This window comes from Ovis canadensis, chromosome X (genome assembly GCF_042477335.2).
Source record: "Ovis canadensis isolate MfBH-ARS-UI-01 breed Bighorn chromosome X, ARS-UI_OviCan_v2, whole genome shotgun sequence".
Taxonomy (NCBI): Eukaryota; Metazoa; Chordata; class Mammalia; order Artiodactyla; family Bovidae; genus Ovis; species Ovis canadensis.
This window is the reverse complement of record NC_091727.1, coordinates 39215571-39241723: the sequence shown is the minus strand read 5'-3', so window position 1 is coordinate 39241723 and position 26153 is coordinate 39215571. Positions and strand designations below refer to the sequence as shown.

The 26153-nt window shown below is 40.5% G+C and overlaps 1 protein-coding gene across 2 annotated transcripts in view; it reads right to left on the bottom strand.

Moving 5' to 3' along the window:
• OTC (ornithine transcarbamylase) overlaps positions 1-1924 on the bottom strand; it is a 74854-nt gene extending 72930 nt beyond the window's left edge. Inside the window, exon 1 of one of the 2 annotated variants that reach the window (XM_070289889.1) lies at positions 1662-1924. In XM_070289889.1, coding sequence (XP_070145990.1) covers positions 1662-1741 — 80 coding nt within the window. In that variant the 5' untranslated portion in view covers positions 1742-1924. The remainder of the gene's footprint in view (positions 1-1661) is intronic. The other variant, XM_070289890.1, reaches the window with a different exon arrangement.
• Positions 1925-26153: the final 24229 nt, after the last annotated feature.

Sequence of the window (26153 nt, the reverse complement as noted above, 5' to 3'; positions counted from 1 at the left end):
CTTAATAAATGTAACCCAGTGGGTTAGAATGATAAAATAATGAACACTTGCCTGTCACTTTACAGTTTCCACACAAATTATCTTACAGATTACTGCTAGACTGTGAATTCATGTGTCTGGAATGAAATAGCTTTTTATCTTACTTACCACTGTATCTCCAACACCTTGCTTAGGGGGTGGCACAAAGTAGGCACTCAATAACTATTTATTAAATAAATAATTGAACCACGCTGTGATGTAGGCAGAACATGTATTACACTTTCTCTCATTTTGTAAGTGAAGCAACATCAAAGAAAAGTTTAGTCGCTTGCTCAGGGTCATATAGCCAATGAGTGGTGGTGACGGGCCTTAAACCCAGTTCTTTAGACTTTAAACCTGAGCTTTCCTCTGACTTCTATTGTCTAGCTCTGCCACTAACTAGTAAACCTCATTATCTCTCTGGACCTCATTTGCCTTATCTATAAAATAAGAGAAGGCATTATTCTGTAGCTCTGAGGTCCCAACTGCATCTACTTCTATGTGTGTAATTTACAATATTATTTACTATGTCATTCTGGCTTCTGAGTGGTGCTAAAGGTAGAGTCCAGAGAGTCCAGAGCTGTCAGGTGACCCAGAGAGGGGAGGCCCAGGGCCACTTCCTAACAGTGGGAGAAAACTTCAGACTAGAAGCTTCTGACTTTAGGAAGTCATTGAGGTCATTTTGAGGTTGGTTTAGGTTGTCAAGAGGCACTGGGAAAATTCTGATTGTTAACAGGCAACTACTCCAGAAGTCTTCTGGGAACAATGTCCAAATTTGAGAGCATTGCTTCCCTGATTAACCCATCACTCCTGTCTCCTTTCCTGGGGGACAGGCTCCACACTGCCTTCGACTGTGTGCATGAACAATTGACTAATTCTGAGCATGATGTAGCTTTCTTTTTTTTTTCTTAAATATTTATTTTTATTTATTTGGCTGCACCATGTCTTAGTGGAGGTATGCAGGATCTTAGTTACCTGACCAGGGATTGAACCTGGACCCCCTGCATTGCAAGCTTGGAGTCTTAGCCACTGGACCTCCAGGGAAGTCCCAGGATGTAGCTTTTTAATGAATTCACTGGAGACAGCCTCCTTTCACATGCTAACAAAAAATGCAGAAATCTATTTTAAATTTAGATTTTCTTTTAAAAATATCATTATCATCATCACATATAAGGCTTCTTTCCAGTAGCTTGCAAGTATTTATCTAGTCATTCTTTTGGGGTCTGTTTTTTTAAAGAATGAATCAATCTCCATGCTCTAGAATAATATATTGTTTTCAGGCAAACCTAAATACAAGCAGAAGACCCCATGGAAATTAGTTTCTCTCATTTCCTTCAGCCACTTGCTCCTTTAGAATGTACACAAATGGAAGGTGTCAAGAACATTTAGTCTGTTATACCTGCCACAGTCCCCCCATCCCAACCCCACCCCCTAGCACCCCATGAAATCTGATTACAGGGGATTGAGAAATGAAAGCTCAGCTGGAATTAGAGACAGCTGTCTCCAATAAGGACAGAACTTGCCACTATAACAGAAACACTATAGTAGAAAGTGGCTTTAGGAGGTGGCACGCCTCTGCAGGATAGAGCTTCATTTACCACCACGGCTCCTAAGTCGGGCTCTAGTCTCCGGCCATCACTTACCGAAAATTTCGAACCACGAAATTGTGACCATTTCTAAGAGCTGCATTGTTCAACAGGGTCCTTAGATTAATAAACAGCATCTTCTTTTGATCGTGTAAAGGGTGATTCTGTGCTGTTGAAAACGCCGCACCAAGGTAGCCAGGGGGTCCACCTGAAAGCTGAGAGTGCTTTCGATCACAGTGAGAGAGCAAAGGTAATATTGCCCTTCAACTACCTTATCAAGTTCCCCAGGCTGCAGATAGTGCAGGGCAGGGTCCAGGAGCATTTGAACTTTAAGCCAAGCTCCACCATTGTGGGTTTTTTTTTTTTTTTTTTGGTGGGGGGTGGGAATCCTAACACTTTTGGTGCTCAGATTCCTCATTTTTCATAATACGTTTATGCTGTCACATACTTGTACCAAATCAATTGACAAGTACTCATTGAGCGTATAATATATGCAAGAGACTGCAGGGCTGACTGCTGCGAAGGTACATAGAAATAACTCATTCAGAAAATGCGAATTGGCAATGCAAAACCCCAGATGTAGACATGACATCCCTGAGTATTTCCAGTGATAGCACTTTCCTCCCTCTAAGCCTCAGCCTATCCACAAAAACAAACAGAAAGACGTGCCCTGGAAGGGTTGTTTTTTTTTTTTTTTTCGGTGGCAAAAAAGCTGGAGAGGGGCTGGAGATGGAGTAAAAAGATCTCAAGCCTGGAGCTCCCATTGTGCCTTGCACATGGTAGTCTTCAATAAGTAAGGAGCTGCCTATTAACTCCTGCAGAAACCCACCATCTGCATAAGTGAGGAGGTGGGGTACCAAATGTTCCTCCCCTTGCAGCCTATCTGGGCAACTAAGGGGCCATCCAGAGGTTCACACTCAACTCATTCATTCATCCGTAGTTGTAGATCAGATGTTTTCAAAATCTGTTCTGAGGCGGATACTGGGCGAGACTGGAATTTCAGGGAAGGAAGATGATCTCATCTTTGCACACTTTAGAATTTGGTAAAAGTCATAGATCTGTAAATAAATAACCATAATAGACGCCTATACAGGACACCTTATTAGAGACGTCCAGGTAAAGAGCAACCTCATCACAGATAAGGGATAACTCTGAGCTGGGGAGGGTGGGAGGCAGAGTAAGAGGGCAAGGTAAACATTTGCTTGATCTTTGTGGAATGAAAAAAAAAATTGTGTCATTTTAAAACCAACTATGACCACTTCAAGGGTAGGGAGGGTTGTGATGTGATGTCATAATTAATAGCAGGGAAATTTATTGACACGATTCCCTTCTACTCACAGAAAATGAGGTGAGATAGAGAGGAAAAGACTGAAATCTCCAAACCTCTGCCACATCTTCTGTTATGGAAAGACTATTCCAGGCAGACTGTTTGCAGAGGCGGGGCGGGGAGGGGGTAATGGTGGTGGTGGTGAGAAAGCAGATAGTGACTGCACCACGTGGGAGACGAGATGGCAGCTCTGTTTGAAAAGATCGCTTTAAAAGTGTTGTTGAAGTGACAAAACTGGCCTCTTGTTGGAGAGCTTTTAGTGAACAGATCTGATCTACCTAATACAGGGAAGGAAACTGGATGCTTGCAGGGAGACACGAAGAGAAGTGGGCAAACTGCACTCAACTGCGTGCTGATGTAAAGCCCACCTCTTCAGTCAAGGATGCTACCCACACAAACAATTCATCTGAACAAAGCTCAGGGAGAAACCATGCAGTCTGCCATGCCACATGGCAGAGAACGTGGGCCGCACTGCTGAGATGCCAACGTGACTCACAAACCCTCATCCTTCTTTGCAGGTAGGAGTTCAGTCTCCCAGAAAGGACTAAGAAAATCTTACCCTCCACTTAACCCCCAGAGAGTCTGGAAGAGAGGTGCTGTACCACAAGTGTGATGAGCGTAAAGGTCATTTCACTGAATCCCAGAAGACAAGCTATCTCAATGAACATTTGGGTCACAGGTGGAAAGACAGCATACAGGGTTTGCCATCGGCCCTCAGAATTCGTCCAGGCGCTCTTATGGACCACCCCCCTGACTCCTCTAACTCCACTTCAACTGCCAGCTTTGGCTTCTGACCTGGTACCTTTGTTCACCCAGCCCTTCATCCATTCCTCCTTTGCCACCACTGCCAGTAGGTCGGGGCTCTGTGCTGGGCGGGCTCTGAGGGATACAGAGTGATAACCAGGAACCATGAGTCCTTTCCCACAGGGAGTTAACCTCTTGGAATGACTCCACAGCACAACTTCTGTCTCTGTCCCCTGACCTCGTGCATCCTCACCAAGAGGGTAGGGCTTATCCCTTGTGCCCTTGCTTCAGGCCCCTTGGGACCTCCAGCTTGGAGGGTCCCTCATCCAGCTTCCACTACTGGTGGTTGGGGATTAGGTGGGGTTCCTGGAGGAAGTAGCATTGATCTTTGATGAACTGGAATGAATCAGGGAATTGTCAAAACTGGAGGGAGCCTACAAAAGATAGACCCAACAGAACAAATAGGGCGTGTGGGGTAACAAGAATTAGGGGAATGGATCCACTCTATCCTTGACCATTTAAATGAAGCCCCGCCACCACTAGGCCCACTATGAAAAACACAAAACCACGAGCATCCATGTCCTGTTTGTATCCCCTTGGTATTTGGTATTCCCCTACATACCTGCCGATTCTTTTTTAAATTTCCTGACATAATATTTTATTCAAAATGAAGGAAATAGAGAATAAATCTATAATTGAAATACACTATTTTTCTATTGTCTTTTTTCCCACAAATGACTATTATTGTGATTACATTTATTGATACATATTATTAATCACACCATAATAATGAGTGATTATTATTATGGTGATTTCAGGTACAAAATCTTTCCTTCCCCCAAAAGTTTTCTTCTACTTGAAATTTTCATCCATAGTATCATTGTTTGGGATTAAGCATTACTTCAGATGAAATTTATAACATAAAATGTATAAAACAGCAACTGGTTAGGATAATACTGGCATAGAAATAAGCTTAAAAAAATCATTTGTAAGAGTTTCCTAGGACAGAGATCATGGTGAGGGAGTGATGAGTTTTGTTGTTGGGGAAGCATACCTGCCACTTTTTTTTTTTAAATTCTGGATTTATTGTTCAGCATCCAAGTATCTTAGTTTCTAAGCCAAGGATTGAACCTGGGCCTCCTTCAGGGGAAACACAGAGTCTTAACCACTGGACACCAGGGAAGTCCCCTGTCACTTCTTAATGCACAGGCCCACAGCTGTCTGACTGAGAATAAAGTCCTCATATTCCTCAGTCCTGTGTGGGCAACCATGAGGCATGTTTTACGTGCTTTTCCATAGGTCCCCAGTGGGACTAAGCCCTGGTCGCTCACAGTAGTCACCTGCCTGTCGATTCACCCTCTATTAACTGCCTTCCCTTCACTGTCTTACTTCTCTCCATCCCCTACCAGTGCTTCCTGGGATCATCTTCCAAATAAACTACTTGAACCCAAATCCCTTTCTCAATATCTGCTTCTTTGGGAACCCAGTCTTTGCCCAGGTCTACCTTCTTAACAGTTTTTCAGTGCTCTGCTTCTTATTCGTTTCTCCGGGGCCCTCCTATCTCTGATTTGGGCTTTCAGTGTCAACATCTTTGTATCCTATACCATTTCAAACACTCTCAGGTCTGGTCCTTGTTACCCTGTACCTGGTGGTATGCTGGTAAATATTTAATAACCAGCTCTTCAAAAAAGAAAAAAGTTCTGACTTGTGGCATTGACCAGTTTGTGTGGTATAAATGTTCCCACCATGGACAGCTTCAGGCTATAAAGTGACATCCATCACTGAATGCAGAGTTGGGAAGAGAGGTGTAAGATTGGCTCTTGCAAGTCATTGTGAGCTGACAACTCCCATCAGAAAGGAGGATTCTCTCAGGACTGGAAAAGAATAATGGAACCAGATTTTTGAGGGCCTTGAAATCCAGATTATGGAATTAAGAATTTAATCTATAGTCAGAGGAAGATTATTAAAGTTTTAGAGCTGGGGCAGACAGGGGGACATATGCCATTGTCTGTATTGTGTTTTGAAAGCTTTAATCCAGCAGCACTGTGTAAGAAGTACAGTGGGGAGAAAATGGAAACAAAGAGAGGTTATTATGTGGGACTAATTGAGAAAGTAGCATTGGCATATATACACCGCTGCTGCTGCTGCTGCTGCTGCTAAGTCGCTTTAGTCATGTCCGACTCTGTGCAACCCCATAGACAGCAGCCTACCAGTCTCCCCCGTCCCTGGGATTCTCCAGGCAAGAACACTGGAGTGGGCTGCCATTTCCTTCTCCAATGCATAAAAGTGAAAAGTGAAAGTGAAGTCACTCAGTCGTGCCCGACTCTAGCGACCCCATGGACTGCAGCCTACCAGGCTCCTCCATCCATGGGATTTTCCAGGCAAGAGCACTGGAGTGGGGTGCCATTGCCTTCTCTGATATATACACTACTATGTATAAATAGATAGCTACTGGGAAGCTGCTCTATAACACAGGAAGCCCAGCCTAGTGTTCTGTGATGACTTAGAGAGATGGGATTGAGGGGGTTGGAGGGAGGCTCAAGACAGACAGGATATGTGTGTGTATATATATATATACAGTTATGACTGATTTGCCTTGTTGTATAGCAGAAACCAACACAATATTGTAAAGCAAATATCCTCCAAGTAAAGGTAAATAAATAGAATAATAAAGGCCTGAGAACATACTAGGGCTGTGGAAATGGAAAACTAGAGATGGATGCAAGAGAGATTTAGGGTTTAGAATCCACCTATCAGGACAATTGGGTGGATGGTAAGGGAAGAGAGATGGAGAAGTTAAACAGACTCCAGGATTTCAAGTGTATTCTGTCACACTTGATCTAAAATTCCAAATAGCTAAATGTCACCATTAGGGATATAAAAATCATTTCCTGATATTTAGAGCTTGTAAGTATCATATATGAACTTGCAATATTTCTTTGAAATCACTACTGCACTTCCCTAGTGAAATCTAAGCACTGAAGAGGTAATCAATGTTACGTAAAGGAAAGAATTATGGGAAGGACGTTTGAAGATCACATGTGATCTCTGGGTGAGTCACTAACAAATGGTGTATTTGGCCAAGTCGCTTGACTCCTCTAAGACCCTCAGACTCTTTATCTGCTCAACTAAAGGTTTTATCAAAATGGGCTATGACACTGCTTGGGAAATTTTAACATGCTAACCAAACATGGGCTTCCCTGGTAGCTCAGGTGGTAAAGGGTAAAGAATTCACCTGCAGTGCAGGAGACCTGGGTTCGATCCCTGGGTCGGGAAGATCCCCCGGAGAAGGGAATGGCTACCCACTCCAGTATTCTGGCCTGGAGAATTCCATGGACAGAGGACCCTGGCAGGCTACAGTCCATGGGGTTACAAAGAGTCTGACATGACTGAGCAACTTTCACCTTCAGCTTCAACCAAATATGGGGTTCAGTGTCTAAGAGCATTGACATAGCTCTTTTGCCAAAGATCTTTTGCAAATCTGAGCTCTGTAAAAATAAGACATATGGCTGTTAATTGCAGTGAGAGGCTCTGTTTATTTCAAAGGGTTACTATTTACATAAATACTTTTTATGGCGGGTTGTCTAGAGTCTTTAAGATCCTAAGAAACCACAGCATTTGCATGCAATACACACTTCAGTTACAAGCTCTGTTGGGTTGTTGCCGGTAGTCTGCTTCCACCGGATATGAATAAAGAAGCATGTATCCGTCTGAGACCAGCAGGCATCTTGTGGCCATGAGGAGAAGCAGCCTTAAAATGAAACTGTGGTTTGGCAGAGTGAAAGAAGAAAGGAATCTTGATCATTCACGACATCATCAAGTTGTAAAATCAACCAATCTCACAACCCTCCCTACCACTGGACACCTTGTTACGCTTTGCTGTGCTGTCTGTGCTTAGTCGCTCAGTCGTGTTCAACCCTTTGCGATCTCATGGACTGTAGCCCACCAGGTTCCTCTGTCCATCGGATTTCTCAGGCAAGAATACTAGAGTGAGTTGCCATGTCCTCCTCCAGGGGATCTTCTCTACTCAAGAATCGAACCCAGGTCTCCCGCATTGCAGGCAGATTCTTTACCATCTGAATATTGTGTTGGCCACAAAGTTTGCTTGGGTTTTTCCATAAGATGTTACAAAAACACCTGAATGAACTTTTTGGCCAACTCAGTAAAATAATAGGAGCTTTTTTGGTGGCTTAGTGGTAAAGAATCTGCCCACCAATGCAGGAGACGCAAGTTTGATCCCTGGTCCGGGAGCACACCACAAACTGAGTGACAACTAAGCCAGTGTGCCACAGCTGCTGAGCCGGTGCTCCAGAGCCCAGGAGCCAAGTCTACTAAAACCCGTGCACTCTAGGGTCCATTCTCTGTGACAAAAGAAGCCATTGCAATGAGAAGCCCAAGCACCACAAGGAAGTGCAGCCCCCGCTTGCAGCAACTAGAGAAAGCCTGCACCTAGCACAGCCAAAAACATTAATAAAAATAAATGATAAAATTATAAATAAAATGGTAAATGATTTTTTTCTTTAAGTCACTCCAACTGGGATTTTTTTTTACCAACAACCCGGTGGTGCTAGTGGTAAAAAATCTGCCTGCCAATGCAGAAGACATAAGGGGCGTGGGTTGGGAAGCTCCCCTGGAAGAAGGCATGGCAACCCACTCCAGTGTTCTTGCCTGAAGAATCCCATGGACAGAGGAGCCTGGCAGGCTACAGTTCATAGGGTTGCAGAGAGTCAGACGTGACTGAAGCAATTTAGCGCACACACACACACACACACACACACACCCAAATGCATGCTAACTAATACAAAACTTGGCTAGGTTTTTGAAATATAATACTTGTGTAAAAACAGAAAAAGAATCATGTATTTCATAAGTCCAGGTTTTACTTCATTTATTGGTTGAATGACCTTGGACATCATAAGTTAGTTTATCTGCCAATGAAAACAATATTCTTTTTCTCTCTCTGTTCTTCTGGTTAAATGAATGTATTTGATATGCTTTGTAATTTTTAAAATTTTAGAATTAGCACAGTAAATGACTTGTGTGTGTGTGGTGCTATGAGTTGTAACATATGTATAGATTGATGTAGCCACCACCACAATCAAGATACAAAACAGTTCCCCTCAAAAACCTTCCTTTAAATCCTTTTGTAGTCACATCCTCCTCTTATCCCTAATTTCTGGCATATTGAGCTTTCTCTCTCCTTATACTTTTGCCATTTCCAGAGTGTACCATGAATGGGATCATACATTATGTAATCTTTTGAGACTGGTTTCTTTCATTCAGCATAATGCCTTTGAGATTCATCTGTATTGCCGTGTTTATCATTAGTTTCTTCCTTTTGGTTGTTGACTAGTATTCCATTGTGTGAGTGTATCACAGTTTATCTATTCCCCATTAAGGGATATTTGGGTTGTTTCATGGTTTTGGAACTTATACACAGAGCTGCTACAAACATTTATGTATGTATGGGGTTTTGTGTGAACAGAAATTTTATTTCTAGGGTAAATAATTAGGAGTAGAATGGCTGGGTTATATGGGAAGTACACGTTTCACTTTTGAAGAAACTGCAAAAATATTTTCCAGAGTTGCTGTGCCATTTTGTGGTTCCCCCGGTAAAGCATGAGAGTTCCAGTTGCTCTGTGCTCTTGGCAGCACTTCGCATTATCAGTATGTTTCATAGTTGCCGCCCAGATGGGTATGTAGTGGTTTCTAATTGTGGTTTTAGTTTGTATTACCCTAAAGGCTAATGATGCTGAGCATCTTTCCTCATGCTATCTATGTATCTTCTTTGGTGAAGTGAAGTGAAGTGAAAGCCGCTCAGTCGTGTCCGACTGTTTGCGATCCCGTGGACTATACAGTCCATGGGATTCTCCAGGCCAGAATACCAGAGTGGGTAGCCTTTCCCTTCTCCAGGGGATCTTCCCAACCCAGGGGTTGAACCCAAGTCTCTCGCATTGCAAACAGATTCTTTACCAGCTGAGCCACAAGGGAAGCCCAAGAATACTAGAGTGGATAGCCTATCCCGTCTCCAGCGGATCTTCCTGACCCAGGAATCGAACCGGGGTCTCCTGCATTGCAGGCGGATTCTTTACCAACTGAGCTATCTGGGAAGCTTTGGTGAAGTATCTGTTAACAAGTTGGGCTTCTTTATTTGTTTATTTATAACTTTTTATTGAAGTATCATTTATTTACAATGTTGTGTTAATTTCTGCTGTTCAGTAAGTGATTCAGTTGTATATATACATATTCTTTTTCATATTCTCATATTCTTTTCCATTATGGCTTTATCACATAATGTTGAATATAGTTCCCTGTGCTATGTTATAGGATCTTGTTTTTTATCCATTCTATATATAAGAACTTACATCTGCTAATCCCAAACTTTCAATCCATCCCTCCCCCACCCCCTTGGCAACCACAAGTCTGCTCTCTTTATCTGTGAGTCTGTTTCAAAGATATGTTGATTTGTGTCATCTGTTAGATTCCACATATAAGTGATATCATATGGTATTTGTCTTTCTCTGTCTGACTTAACTTTTGCTTAGTGTGATAATCCCTGAGTCCATCCATGTTGCTGCAAATGGCATTATTTCATTCTTTTAATGGTTGAGTAGTATTCGATTGTATATATGGACCACATCTTCTTTATCCATCCATCTGTCGATGGACATTTAGGTTGTTTCCATGTCTTGGCTATTGTAAATAGTGCTGCTGTGAATGTCGGATGCAAGTATCTTTTTGAATTATAGTTTTATCCAGATATATGCCTACGAGTAGGATTGCTAGATCATATGGCAACTCTATTTTTAGTTTTTCGAGGAACTGCCTGCCATACTGTTGTCCATAGTGGCTACACCAATTTACACTCCCGCCAGCAGTGTAGAAGGATTCTCTTTTCTCCATACCCTCTCCAGCATTTATTATTTGTAGATGTTTTAAATAATGGCCACTCAGACCAATGTGAGGTAGTTTGGATTTGCATTTCTCTAATAATTAGTGAAACGAGCATCTTTTCATGTGCCTATTCTTTAACTGAGTTGTTTTCTGATTTTTTTTTTTTTTTTAGTTTTGAGAGTTCTTTATATATTCTGGATACAAGACCTTTATTGGATATGTGACTTGCAAATATTTTCTCTCAGACTGTAGCTTGTCTCTTCATTCTCTTGCAGAGCAGAAGTTTTAAATTTTGACCAAGTTCTTTTTGTGGATTACACTGTTGCTGCTATATTTATGAACTCTTTGCTAACCCAATGTCACAAATGTTTTCTATGTCTTCTGAAAATTGTATAGCCTTATAAATTACATTTAGATCTATGATCCATTTTGAGATGCCTTGTCTAAGGTAAGGGGTTTAGGTTTGTGGGGGCAGTTGGGGCATAAGAATGTACAGTTTCCTTTTTATGAAGAGCTCTCTATGTCCTTGGTCATATCTAATTTGCTGAAGAATCCAAAAAATCCTTTTGTGTTAATGTCCCTGGAGTGCTTCATAAACTAAGTGAAGTGAAGTCACTCAGTCATGTCCGACTCTTTGCGACCCCATGGACCGACTCCATGGACCATAGCTTACCAGGCTCCTCTGTCCATGGGATTTTTCAGGCAAGCATACTAGAATGGGTTGCCATTTCCTTCTCCAGGGGATCTTCCTGACCCAGGGATTGAACCTGGGTCTCCTGCACTGCAGGCAGATGCTTTACCGTCTGAGCCATTATATCATAAAATATGAACCTCTGCCCTATTGTAAAAATGTATTCTTATGAGGTCTGGATCTGCATAGGAATTGGCAAAAGAAAATAAATCAGAATTATGAAGTAAACCACCCATCAACTGGCTACTATTATATTCCCCTCCACTCATAAATATGTCAACCACAGAGCACCTGATAATCTGAAAATTACTTTTTAATTAACAGATGGTAATAGGACTTTGTCAAAATATTGATTCGGGGGTGTTTTCTTGCTACCTCACTGCTAAGTATTTGTTCAAACATGCAGGCCCTAAGGGAGATTGTGAAATCAGTGAAGATCTCTGATCCCTCTCCACTCCCTTTCCCACCATACCCTTTTAACCAAGGCATATGAAGAAGGTAGACGGGGTCCTATGTGAAGACCAAAATAGGACCAAAATTCTGAACCAGAGCGTGAAATGCTGATCATCAAATTCAAGTGTAATCTCTCTGCTCTGTTGTCTTATTAAACCATATTTCCACTGAAGTCATTCTTCTGTTAATCATTTACTCTGGCAGTTGTTGATTTTAAGCAGAGCCTAGGATTTTTCAGAGCTTAGATAGGGATAAAAATCTCAAGTTTTCAAGCCTGGGGCTTTTTATTTTGTGATCTGGTAAATTTCAGCATTAGAAAACAAGATTGGGAAATTCACACGAAATTCAGGAGGTAGATAAAGGGTAAATAAATCTGATCCAACCTTTATGTCAATGGCAGATGAGATCCAAAAGGTGAGATTCTTTCAGGAGTGCACTTTTGTTTACTCAAGCTCCCACCCAGAATCCTACAGCCTTCTCTTCCCCCATAGGCTGATTCCAATTCCTCCCCTTGGAAGCATAGAGGTCAAGCTGGGCATAAAGGAGATTTATTAGCAGACCAGAGGCTATCAGGCATTAAGCAAACAGGGAAATCACAGAGGCTCAAAGTTCACCACTATCTCAACAATCATCTGTGATGCTCTCTAGGACAGCCAGATCCTTCTAGAGTTTGAGTGATGTGGGGCCCCTGTGAGGCTATGGGGATTACTTTACTGCTGCCCAGGACTTGGCTTAGAAGCACTGTCTTGGATTTCCCTGGAGATCCAGTGGTTAAGACTCTGTGCTTCCATTGCCTGGGGCATGGGTTCGATCCCTGATCAGGGAACTAAGATCCTATGTGCTGCAAGGTGTGACCAAAAACAAGCAAAGAAAACAACAACAAAACCAAAAGAAGCACTGTCCCCATAATAACTTCCACAGGGATATTCTCTCCTGAGCTTAGGACATATATACTGTATGTTCTCAAAAATTACAGCTTAGTGAATGACTTCCATGCCCATTTCTAGTTCTTGGTGGAAGCTATAATCATCTTTGTGGTTGGTGTCTCCCTCTAGATAGTACTTGGAAAATTCACTTGACCTGATTATGATTGTTGTATTTGGCCACCTCTGCTAAGGAAGGGCTTTGTCCTCACCTTAAGCCAACAGGAAATCGCAGCCTTCTCCTCTTAAGGCTGCTCCACTGATAATAATTCTGTGGCTTCTAAAGATGGGACCTACCCAGCATCCAGAAGACTAACTATGGGAATCTTGCCTCCAGAACAGGAGAGAAACAAGCCCTTTTCTTGGAATTTTTCTGAGTATTTGGTGTCTAGGTTGTGGAGATTGGGCATTTACCAATACCAGTTTCATTTCTCCTGCATTTTTTTTTTTTTTAACATTTTGCCTCCTAGCAAGTGAGAGTTCTTAGTTCTGGACCAGGGATTGACCCCAAGCCCACTATGGTGGAAATGAAGAGCCTTAACCATTGGGCAACCAGGGAAGTCCCTCATCCTCAGCATTCATTAACTGGAGTTCATGGATTCCCAGGTCATCCTCAGTTGTTACAGTGTGTTTCTACTAGGGCTTGGTTTCTCAGTCTTGTCCCACTCTTTGTGACCCCCATGGACTGTAACCCACCAGGTTCCTCTGTCTATGGGATTTTCCAAACAAGAATACTGGAGCAGGTTGCCATTTCCTCCTGCAGGGGATCTTCCTGACCCAAGAATCGAACCCATGTCTCCTGCATTGGCAGGCAGATTCTTTACCACTGTGCCACCTCGGAAGCCCATGTTATTACTAAGGAATAAGCAAATCACCTGGGAAGCAATAGAAGGAGAATGAATCTAGGGATGTGGGAGTCATTCCATTTCTGTTGGAGAGCTCTTTGTTGTGAACAAATGTCTCTCTAAGCCTCAATTTCCCCTTTCTTTAACTGGTGGTACCAGCAGCCCCATCCCTTGGTTTTGTTGTTTAGATGAAATGTGGTAATGGATATAGAGTCCTGTAGTACAGTACCTCGCTCAGTTTTTAATAAATCTTAGCTGTTATTAGTTACTAGCATCAGTACATGTGGTGAGAGCCCCCATGCTTGCCCTGGTTGTTGCCTTATGATTTTTGCTTTCCTAAATGGAAATGTGGAGGTGCCCTCCTTTTTTAAAGTGCTATCCTCTGAACTAATCAGAAATAAGAAAGAAACAAAAACAATGTTTCTCAGTGAAGACCTGGGATGTGTTATCTTCTCTCTTTCCCCTTTCCCCTTAAATGATGGAAAAACCAGGGACTTATTCACCCTTAGTAGTTCAACTGCCTAACTATTCAGGTTTCTAATCTTTTATTGTCTGATAGTATTTTCCTTCTGAAACCCTGCCATGCTAACCAGCCTATCCCATTTGAGATGGAAGGGAGATAAAGGAATTACTGATTGCTAAGTGCTTTGAAGATGTAAAGGACTCTCTAAATGCCAAGAGTCATTATTGCCTTTCAGTATAACAAAATGGTATCATAAAAATAGATCATAAAATCTCTTTGCTACCATGGACCCTACTCTTTTTTGCCAGTTAAAATTTACAACTATAGCCTGTTTGTTCAAAGCCACGAGGGACATGAAAACAACCCTGTCATTTTCTAAAGTTGGTATCAGTGTCCCTAATCAATTGAACATAAAATGACTCTGGAGATGTGAGCAAATTCATTTTGCAGCGTCCATATGAGAATAACACATCACCATCATCTTCAGTTTCTAATGATATTAGTGACTCTTTCCTCACCTGCAAGCTCTTTGTCTGCAACGAATGTGCTGTCCGCATCTCTCTGGCAAGTATTTGTTAGTTTATATCACTACCTGGTGTTTGCTATGCATCCTGCTTCAGAGCAGCAGGGAACTGGACAAAGAGAAGAAATCATCCAGGTAACCTTGGATTAGGTGAAGGACAAAGTAAATGCATTATTGAGTTTAGAAGACACTGTTTAATCGACTTACAGAAAAGCTATTTGCTAGTTTTCCTATTATGATACCTATGTGCGTGTGCGTGCTTGGTTGCTCAGTTGTGTACAGTTCTTTGTGACCCCATGGACTGTAGCCTGCCACGCTCCTCTGTCCATGGGATTCTCCAGGCAAGAATATTGGAGTGGGTTGCCATCTTCTGCATGGGATCTTCCCGACCCAGGGATCAAACTCGCATCTCCTCTGTCTCCTGCATTGGCAAGAAGATTCTTCACCACTGAGCCACCTGGGATAGGACAGCTTAAAAAAATTTTTTTTAATTGAAGTATAGTTGATTTATAATGTGTTAGTTTCAGGTGTATAGAAAAGTGATTCATATATATGTATATAAAATATATATTTTCAGGTTCTTTTCCATTATAGGTTATTAAAAGATATTGAATATAGTTCTCTATACTTTACAGTAGTTTCTTATTGGTTATCTATTTTATATAGAGTGGTTTAAACTAGCCAAGTATAATCGCCTTACCTGGAAGCCCACCTAATTCTTTGTGTTTGGGGAAGACTAGGGACTTTAGTAGGATTTGACAAATGAATAATACATGTGACATGATGCAAAGAACTGGGTTTCCATTAGAAGCTCTGAACATATTCACAACCCAGGATACAGGGTTGTTTTGGAACCAGATTCATATAAAAGTATTTAGTGATTTTGAAATTGATTACAATTTTCAAATCCTTCTGTGATTTTATTTTTATCCCAACACTGCCCTTTGATTTGACAAAGTAATGTTGGCACCTGACACTATTCTTTAACTTTATTAAGTGAGTATAATTAAAAGTTATTTGCATTCAATTATTTGCTTATCTGCTTCTTTGATTGTGCTTTCTCTTTTTATCAATACCCATTTTAGCTTCATTTAATCAAAGTGGTGAAATAATTAGATAGATAAGAGATTTAAAGTAAAACTGATGATTCAACCTTGATAAAACCCTAAGGCCTCTTGGAATATTAACTTCCTTTATCACTGCTCTTCCTAAGGTTCACCTTGATTTTTATATATATTTTAACTTGGGTGGGATCATGGGGTGGGGAATGAAGGGGAGATGGATACCGAGGGAGCTATTGAAATAAAAATGAAGTGCCAAAAGGCAAGTAAGGTCAAAATGCTTCAATATCTACTATTATAAGAGGAATTGTATACATAGTATGACTTGTTGACATATGTAGAACTTTCATATACAATAAGAAACAGTGTCAAAAATGATCGTCTAAAACTACTCCTTAGATAAAAGGAAAGATGTTAGATTCTGCCTTCATTAAACTTTTAATGTAAGCATAGCACCTTTCTTACTAGATTCGTGAGAGATCTGAGATCATACAGTGTTAGACATAGATGGACCATGGATATCTTAGTCCAGCTCTCTCCTCCAGGGAACCAGAGAGGTACACTGATTTTCTCAAAATCTGGTAATGGAGGGGAAAAGAGAGAAAGCAAGTGAAGGAATGAGAAACAGATAACAGCTTGTGGACTCCTAGTGAAAGCTCTTTCCAGGATTGAATAGGAGGAATTTTCACTAAGTAAATCCCCTACATACGAATGAGTTCCCTTCTGAGAGCGCTTTCATAAATCCAATTTGCTTGTAAGTCCAACAATGTTAGCCTAGGTACCCAACTAACACAATCAGCTATATATTACTGGACTGTTATAGGTTTGTAATACTTTTCACACAAATAATACATAAAAAGCAAACACAAAAAAATGAGTAATGTCTACCATCTTATCTCCTCACTCCACTCTCTCAATTATTTTCTTTTTTATTTCCATTGTTATCATGTGGCACTTCTTAGCAGTACCAGCTACATCACCGCTGCTTTTACTCTTGCTTCCAGACTTTCTGGGCTTGAAATAAAGATACTATACTCTCTGCTGTATTGTACAGTAAAGTACACGAAAGCACAACCACTTATACAGGATGCATGCACATGACAAGGTGTATACCACACACGAACACTAACTTACATGACTAGACATGCGAAGGCATGTCCATATCTTTGAAAGTTCTCAACCTGAAGGTTCACATGTAGGGGACTTACTGTACTCAGCATCCAAATCCCCTTCCAGGTCTCACTGTGTGAGTGTTGGTGTAGAGCCTTGGTGTTAAAACATTCTCTCCCTCTCTCCACTCCTTGCAAAGTCAGATCATGGGCACATGAGCCAGCAGATTCTCTCACCTGGGGCTTTGAATCTTGAAGGACTAAAGAAAAAGAGTCTGGGAGACGAGTCAACAATGCTGTAATCTACCAGCCTTTCTAGCTGTGTCTAGTGACTTGCACACTCTTGCCATAGTGACTAGACCCGTTGGTGGCCGTGGACTACAGCAGAGCCGCGATACCATTCTAACCCAATCTGCTACCTTGCCTCGCTACTTTGCCTACCTTAATCAAGCATTCCTCTCGTCGGTTCTATGAGTTTCCTGATGATTTCCCACTGTCTTTTTTTTTTTTAACCCCAAGAACTCTGACTGATTCAGAAATCAGTACTACAAAGTGAACTGCAGGCAACTGACACTTGGGAAAAAGTGATAAAAAATTTGGAATGATTAAATGACATTAAAACTCCCCCTTAGAAATACAGTGGCAAAACAGCTGCTTAAACCATTGCTTATGGCCACCTGGAATGCTGATGGAGAATATGATTTAAGAATAGTATGAAGGGCCTGAAGAAGTTCAATGACAGCCAATGAAATGGCTGCTTCTTATAGTGTGTGGCTTAATGGCAGGAAAAAGTCATCTGCCTGTACTGATCTGAGATGGTCAAAGATAAACACAAACCTTGGTCTGATCCTGGGTGCTGATGAATTACAGTGGTATTCACAACCCTGCCAGGTTTCTGAGGTGCAGGTTTTGGCATTATTTGGGTTAGACCAAATGCTGGAAAATTGAAATAGAAATATATGAGAGGATTTAGAGAATCCTAAGAATGCTGAACCCTTAAGTCTCACTGAATCTCCTTTGTCAGCACAAGAAATCTCCCTTAGCTTATCTGATGAAACTGTCCTTTTCTTGATTGAAGACATTCTATTACTTAAGGGAGTTGCCTTGCAAGCTGAAGTCAGTTCACTTCATCCTTCCCCACCAACCCCCAAGATTGTCAGATTCTAGCATGGCCCTTGGAGCAGGCTGGCAATGACAAAGTCAAAGCCAGAGAAGGCCAAAGAACTCCCAGATTTCTAGTTTATGTTGAAAAACTCTGGGAAGTGTGTGTGAGAAGAGAGCCTAAGGATGCTTGATCAAGGATGGGAAATGTGATTTTGGATTGTCTGTATACAATAATGAAAGATTACTGTAGATTGAGCAGGTATATTGAATCCAAGGGATGAAGAAGGAAAATGTTCCCAGGTATCAAGCCTTATACCTTCCTGTCACTTGACCTGGAGGGAGAGAAGCCCTGAGGCATGGGTCTGTTCTGATTCATAAGCACTAGTTAATTTGGCCAGATGATTGGGTGCATGGAAGGAATAAGATTCAAGACTGGAGACAAGGAAGTCTCAAGAAAATTGTGAGTAGGCTTCTCAGAGGAAATATTGATGTTCCTTGTGATACACACAAAAAAGCAAAAGTCTCTTATGTCTGTCTCATTTATTAATGTATCTGTTTTAAAAAAAATGCTACACTGAATTTTATGGACAGAAATATAAACACTTTCTATATTAATGTTGTTTAGTTACTAAATCATGTCTGACTCTTTTGTGACCCCATGGATTGTAGCCCACCAGGCTCCTCTGTCCATGGGATTTCCCAGACAAGAATACTGGGGTGGGTTGTCATTTCCTTCTCCAGGAGATCTTCCCAACCCAGGGATTGAACCTGAGTCTCCTACTTGGCAGGTGGATTCTTCATCATTGAGCCACCAGGGAAGCCCTTCTATATAAATAGCAGCTACAAAAAAAAAAAAATCCTCAACATTGTATTGAGAGAAATACATGCTCAATAAAGTTTAGATATTAACAGCACAATGAGTTTAGGTGTTCTATCAGGAAATCATTAATTAGGGCATTCTATTGGGTGGGCTGATTATATTATTTGGCTGTCCAACAGTTGAATCCCCGATTAGATTTGAGGATCTTAGTCCTGCTTTCTTGTAGAAAGATCTAGAGAGATAAAGGGAACTTCCTAAGATCAGGAAATGGGGAAGGAAGGAAATGAGAGAGAAAAAACAGACAACTGGAAATAAAAACCAAATCTCTACTTTTGTCTGACAGTCTTACTGCTGCAGATTACAAAGGATATTTAGGAAGTCATTTGTTAATGGAGATTTGTCTTTTTTTGGAGGAGACAGAAAACACCTTGTTTTTGAGCCCTTCTGAATATCTAGAAATTCCCAAGTGTATGAGTCTTAAAAGAAGGTAGCAGTCCAGTTCCCATGAAGGAAGCCAAAGTGAAAGAAAGTGAAGTCACTCAGTGGTGCCCAACTCTTTGCAACCCCCTGGACTGTCCGTCCGTGGAATTTCCCAGGCAAGAATACTGAAGTGAGTTGCCATTTCCTTCTCCAGCAGATCTTCATGACCCAGGGATCGAACCCTGGTCTCCTGCATTGCAAGCAGACGCTTTACTGTCTGAGCCACCTGAGAAGCCCCCAACAAAGCAAAGGAGGCGATATTTCCTGTCTCCACCTCTTAGCAAAGAGGGTGATCTAGTAGGTGAGCTAACCTCAGTCAATTGGATGTTCCCATCCAGGACTTTGCTCTCAAGAATGTAACTGAAAGATAAAGGAAGAGATTAGAAGCATAGTGAGAGCAGGTGTCCATCCAGCAGTGGTATCCTAGTCAGATTGCTCCTGTTGGGTAGCTTTCCTTGATCTCTGCCTTTTTTTTAATGAGCCTCATTCCCCAATCTTCCCATTAATTCTCTTCACCAGCTGATAGCCTCTAGTGCGAAATACCTACCCAGGAAAGTTGGGAGGGGGCGTAGAGTGAAGTCAGACTCTCCTTGTTTCCCATGAGATTGCCTTGGGTTGGCTGTTCGTTGATAGAAATGCATGTTCCTATCAAGGTGACCTACTTTACACCACTCTCCTTCCAAGTTCCAATGAACTCTCCATCCCTCTATCTCTTTGGGCCAAGGGAGAGCAACAGTTCCACGGCTTTTAGCCCTGGGTCTTGGCACTATACCTTGTGGTTGTGCCCCAACTCCCTTCCAACCCTTTGAAATTTGTTCCTTTGTCAATAAATCCATTTCAAATTATTCTAATAAGAAGCTTTCACCTGTTTGTCAGAAACCTAACTGACATGCCTTCAAGTATATTTATTTTCCGGTTAGCTTTATGCCAAAGAAAGCCTACAGTCTTAGCAATCTGGGAGGAGGGGAAAGAAGAAACAAAAGCTCAGAGTTGGGGTCAAAGGTGAAATTTTCAGTCACTGGCAATAAATGAGGCTGAATGTAGCCAAGGGACCCTGTTAGGAAAAAGTTACCCGTGTAAAGGCATATATAAAAGTAGTTCAAAATACTCTTAGAGTCTAAGCCTGATTCCAATCACAAAAGTGAAGTCGCTCAGTCGTGTCCGACTCTTTGCGATCCCATGGACTGTAGAAAGGGCAATGGCAAATAGCATATGTAAAAGGGAACTCTTGTTCACAGATATACAATTACTGAACAGTTGGGCCATTCATTTTTTAAGTGTTTGGACAGTCATTAAGTCCTCCTTCCCTCCCAGTCCCTATAGTGTTCTGTGCAAATTAGAATGCACATTGGTTCTCCATGTCTCTGCCCAGCGGTTTTCTTGCTGTCAGACAGCGGCACAGTGTTTGGAATTATGCAGCATGACAAAGCTATTGATCTAGCGCCACCTAGACACACCAAATCAAACTGCAGAGCTGCCTCCAACTTCATTAATGGAATACTGAATTTGAAGACACAGACCATAAAGCAAATAAGGGGAATTTTGTATTATGAGGGAAAGTAAACCATATGGAAAAGACTAGCTGAAAGCCAGGCACTACAGGTTTTGAGCACATTAGGAGTTATTATCCTGATTTAACAGATAAAGAATCAGAGGCTAAGAATAAGTAACTTGCCCGGATGACTCAGGTAACAAGTGGTAAAGCCAGAATTCAAAAGCATGCAATAGCAAGCCTATTTCCTCAATTGAGGTGTGTGACCCTCCCCTCCTCCACCGAGGGGATGCTCAAGATAATCCATCTTGGTGGAGCAAACCAAATATTAGAGCTTTTAGTTATGTTTATTCTTTATCTCATCATTTAAGCTTTTGTGTATGTTCTACAATATACACAGTATATTAGTACATGCATGCACACACGTATTGCTTCTCCTGTGTAGCTTTTCTTGATCTCTGCCTTTGTTTTTTCTGAGCCTCATTCCTCCAACTTTTCACTGATTCTGTTACCAGCTGAGAGCTTCAAATGCTAGATATCTACCTAGGAAAGTTGAGGTGCATGGGTACATTGATGAGCTCTTTTTTTTTTTTCCTGCCTTCTGGTTGGTTATGAATGAGATATGTGATCTACAGGTTTGAAGACCACTACTCTGTGCTCTTTCAAAAGGCAGTATAGTGGACATGAATTTGAGCAATCTCCAGCAGATGGCAAAGGACGGAGGAGCCTGGTGGGCTGTGGTTCATGAGGTCACAAAGAATCAAACACAACTTAGCAACTGAACAACAACAACAACATAGTATAGTTATTTGGAGCTTAGATTCTGGAACTAGACTCTGTATTCAAACCTCAGCCCTACCACATTTTAGCTAACTTTGGGTCACAACTTCTCTGTACCTCAGTTTTCTGTGATAGGCAAACTTAAATAATTAATACATAGAGTGCTTAAACCAATGTCTGGCACAAACAAGAGTGTCATAATCTAAGGCATTATCATCCCATCACATGAACCTTAAAAGTAGTCATCTAGGAAATAACCTAGTCATACAACTACTACCATATACCTCTCCTAATTCTTCTTTTGGAATCGTCTTTTGAGTTAGTCCATGAGTCACAGGAGATCATCAAGTCCATTTCTTTATAGTTACTCTTTGTCACCCCAAAGCATGTTTTTTTCCTTGAAAATCTTTTATAGTTTTCATCCATTTAAGTTCCAAATTGTTCTTCAAAATAAATCTCTTTTATGAATCTAATACAAGTATAGAGATTTAGGATTTTCACTTCCATGGCTTTTTACAAAAACGTAACTCAAACTCCAGAGTCTCTTCCAAAAGAGTCAAAGCACATCTCCAGCAGTTTCAGCAATGCTAGACCAAGTGACTGTACAGAGAAAGAGAAATTTCATTTGGATATCTAAGTTATGTCTCATATTCCTGCAAAAAAATATAACCATTTTATCAAAGCACAGTGTAATGTAGGGAGTCCAGTAACCAGTGTCAAAACTCGGCTTGATTATTGGTTCAATACTTGCTAATAGAATCACTTACAGATCACTAACACGTGTAGAGTGATTTAATGATTTCTTGCTTATGAGTCTGGGATGGGAGATGAGCTCAGTGAGGTAGAGAGCCAAAAAGTAGGCTATTGGCTGGACTTTGCCTTTTATTTTGAATGAGTAGGGAAACCATCGGAGGGTCTTGAAAAGAGGAAGGCATATCCCTTAAAAGGATCATTCTGACTCCTGGGTTGTGAAAACTGTTAGGATGGAGGCAGTTCACTGATTAAGAAGTGATGTGCAGGGTATATTTCTGTTTTGTATATAAGTTCATTGGTATCATTTTATTTTTTAATCCACATATAAACAATATCACATGGTATTTGTCTTTCTGTGTCTGGCTTACTTCACTTAGTATGATAATCTCTAGGTTCACAGAGGAAAAGGGCTGGGTGGGATAATTAGAAAAATATCCACACTACTACATATGAGATAAATACAGCAAAGATCCACTATATAGCACAGGGAACTCTATTCAATATTTTGCAATAAACTCTAAGGGACAAGAATCTGAAAAAGAATACACACACACACACACACATACACACACACACACACATATCTGAATCACTTTACTGTAAACCTGAAACTGATACAACATTGTAGATCAGCTATACTCAATTAAAAAAATAATTACAGTGACATTTGACTTTAACAGATAATTGATAATGTATGTTGTACTCCAGGGCTACAAATAAAAACTTGGACCATTTAAAAAGAAAAGAAAAGAAAAGAAAAGAAATGATGGCAGTACTCCAGATGAGAGGTGATGGTATTTTGGAGCAGGGAGGTAATTTTGAAGGTGATAAGATATGAGGAGTTTGCAGATATATTTTGATATTCTTTAGCCAAAAGGAATAATGTAAGTAAAAGGCCCCAATAAGGTATCTGGTATACACTGAAACCAATAAAAAGACACAGTCATTATTTTTTTTTTTAATTTTTATTTATTTATTTGGCTGCTCTGGGTCTTAGTTGTAGCATGTGGGATCTAGCTCCCTGACCAGGGATCGAACCTGGGCCCCCCGCACTGGGAGCTCAGAGTCTCAGCCACTGGACCACCAGGGAATTCCCCAAGACACAGTCGTTATTACTTTATGCTCACAACTTGTGCAGTAGTCAATGGATAGCCAGTTGTTCAGGACTGTTATGAACTAGGATCTTCCAAGATATCCTTTTCCTTCCTAATATATTTTAATTTTTCCTCAGTAGACAAATAGCATAGTCCCCAGAGTTAGGTTATTGTAGACAGACCAGTATGACTTCAAATCTTGACTCTACTGCTTACTAGCTGTTTGATCATAAGCAAGGTGCTTAATCGCTCTGTACCTCAGGGTCTTCATCTGTAAAATGGACTCAATAAAATATACCCCAAGTGCTGGGAGCCACCACGGGAGATCCCACCCATGACAGGGTCATGTGGAAGAGAACTGTTAAGCAAGGCTTCAGAACTCAACGGGCTCCCTAGGCTTTCTCGAGCATCTACCCTAAAACCAGAATCTGTCTGTTTTACTACTTCATGACTTTCACCAACTCCTCTGACATTAACAGGGGTCTATTACTGACCACCTTTCTCTGGAGAAAATCAACTTAGGGCTATAGCTAATAAGTCTCCTGGACATGAAAAGAATATTTCCAATCAAAACCCCTCTGTTAGCATCATAGCTTGCTTGGCAGGTATATTCAGACCCTTGCAGCTACGCATATGATTATTTACATCCTCCCAACTGTGAGAGGCACGGAAAGCCTAAAACATAGAGCCTTTCAAAGAGTTAAAAGTTATTAGAGTAGTGCTAATGTAGGATTTCATTATTGGGCCAATGCTTGTTGCTAAGTTCCCATATCTCTTATCCGCTGTGCACCTGGGAGTGCATTAGTTAACATAGTTGGAATGTAAGAAAAACTATAGCCTTGAAATTAACCACATCAGACTTTTGAGATAATTGGTTCTTTCTTGTAACTCACTGCACCTTTACTCCGTGAGAAATGTAACTTGTTTAATACTTTTTGAGGCTGACATAGATTAAAAATATAAGAAAAAAAACATTTCAAGGGAAAATAAGTTTTCTGGTTGAGAGCCTTTATCAAAAGAGGGTCATAAAATGTTCACAGGCCTCCAAGGACAGAAGATAATGTACACAATATTGTTTATGGGAAAGGTTTGCAGAAAAAATCCTGGTTTCGATAAAGACAAAACAGATGTAATGTTTGGGCTGACTCTGTATGACTTTGCATCTTTCATTTTCCTCTATGTACAAGTAAAGGTATAAGAGACCCTTTTAAAAATAAAAACAATGGGCCTCGCTTGAAGAAGCTTGGTCACCCTGTGTTTTTCTTTTTTCTCTTTTTTTCTCTCTTATTTTCTTTTTCAGGCTGACCTCTTGGAGCATAGAGGCTCCCTGCGTTCACTTATCTGCCCGGGTTTCTAAGACCTGAACAGGAAGACGTTCTGTGTCTTCACTCCCTCGGGAGACCGGGAAGGCACCTGTGGCCTCCGTGAACAGGGCAAACTTCTTGTCTCGAAGTTTTATTGGCTTTCTATGTAAACCAAGGAATATCAGCCTCTTCCTCTCCTCTATTTTCTTATCTACAATATTCTTTCCTTATCTCTCTCTCTAAATCATCTGCCGATGCCGTTTTTCCTTCAGGTTCCCTTGGATCCTGCGGGGGCTGGACCCCGGCACTCAAGGAGTCTTATGAGGATTCAATAAGTTGATAAATGTAAAGTACTGAGAAATAATGCCTACCACATCATAAATAATCATTAAATGTTAGCTGTTATGATTGTCAGCTTCAATCAGCTTTTCTATTTATTATTTTCATTTCAAATCTCTTTGATTTTGATTGAAAAAGCAAATCGTGTTCATTATTTAAAAATTAAAGCCATACAGATATAAATGAATTAGAAATTAGAAGTCCCCTCTAATTCCTCACCCCAGAGGTAACCACTACTGCATAGCATAGTAAAGGTTGGTCCAGATATTTACCTATGTGTATATCAAACCTATTCATGTAGTTATAGCTATTAATTTACTTTTATATAGTAGGGTAATACTCTGCATATTATTTTACAACTTGTTTTTATCACTAAAAATGTGATCTTAGATATCTTCCCATATAAGTACACATAAACTCATTATACTGATTTTCATGGTTGCATAGTATTCTGTTGTATGGAAGCCTAATAATTTACTTATTCATTAACTTATTGACATACTTTATGTGTCTTTAATTTTTCTTAAACAATGCTGTAATGAACATCCTTGTACATATTTTTGGTGCAAATTTGTATATTTCTGTAAATTCTGTAAAAAAACAAACTTTCTGTAAAAAAAAAAGCTCTGAAACCACATATCTCCAGAAGTGATTATGATGAATAAGAATTATATGCTTTTAAAATATATATGTTTAATTTATATTGCCTTTGAAAAGGAAATGTGCTCACTTCTCCTGCTGACTAGGTCCTGGCAATCTTCTTAATCCTTGCCAGTCTAATAGGTAAAATAAATAAATATTATTGCTTTATTTCCACTTTTAATAGTAAATTATCTTTTCATGTGTTTAAAATTTGAATTCTTCAGTACAAGCTTCCTACTTTTGTCCATTGCTGGAGTTTCTTTTATTTTATTTTTTTCCTTTTTTTGTCTTTAAAATTTGAAAAAAGGCAAGCCATAGGCTAAGGAAAAATATTTGCAATACATAAATTGACAAAGGATACTGGATGTTTATCCAAAAGAAGTTTGAGCATTTGTCCACAAAGAAACCCTGTGCACATCCATAGCAGCTTGGTTTATCAGAGACCCAAACTGGAAACAACCCAAATGTCCATCAATAGGTAAACAGAGAAATAAAGGTATATCCATTAAAATGAACAAATTACCAATATGTACAACATGATATCTTCTCAAAGGCATTTCCTTGAGAGAAACCAGACACAAAGGAAATTGTACAAAAGACAATACTAATCTATGCATGATGAAAAATCAGAATGGTGGGTTTTTTTCCAGGAAGGTGGAAGTGGAGGAGGAAAACACATATCTGGCTTAGGATGGTAGTTAAATGGCA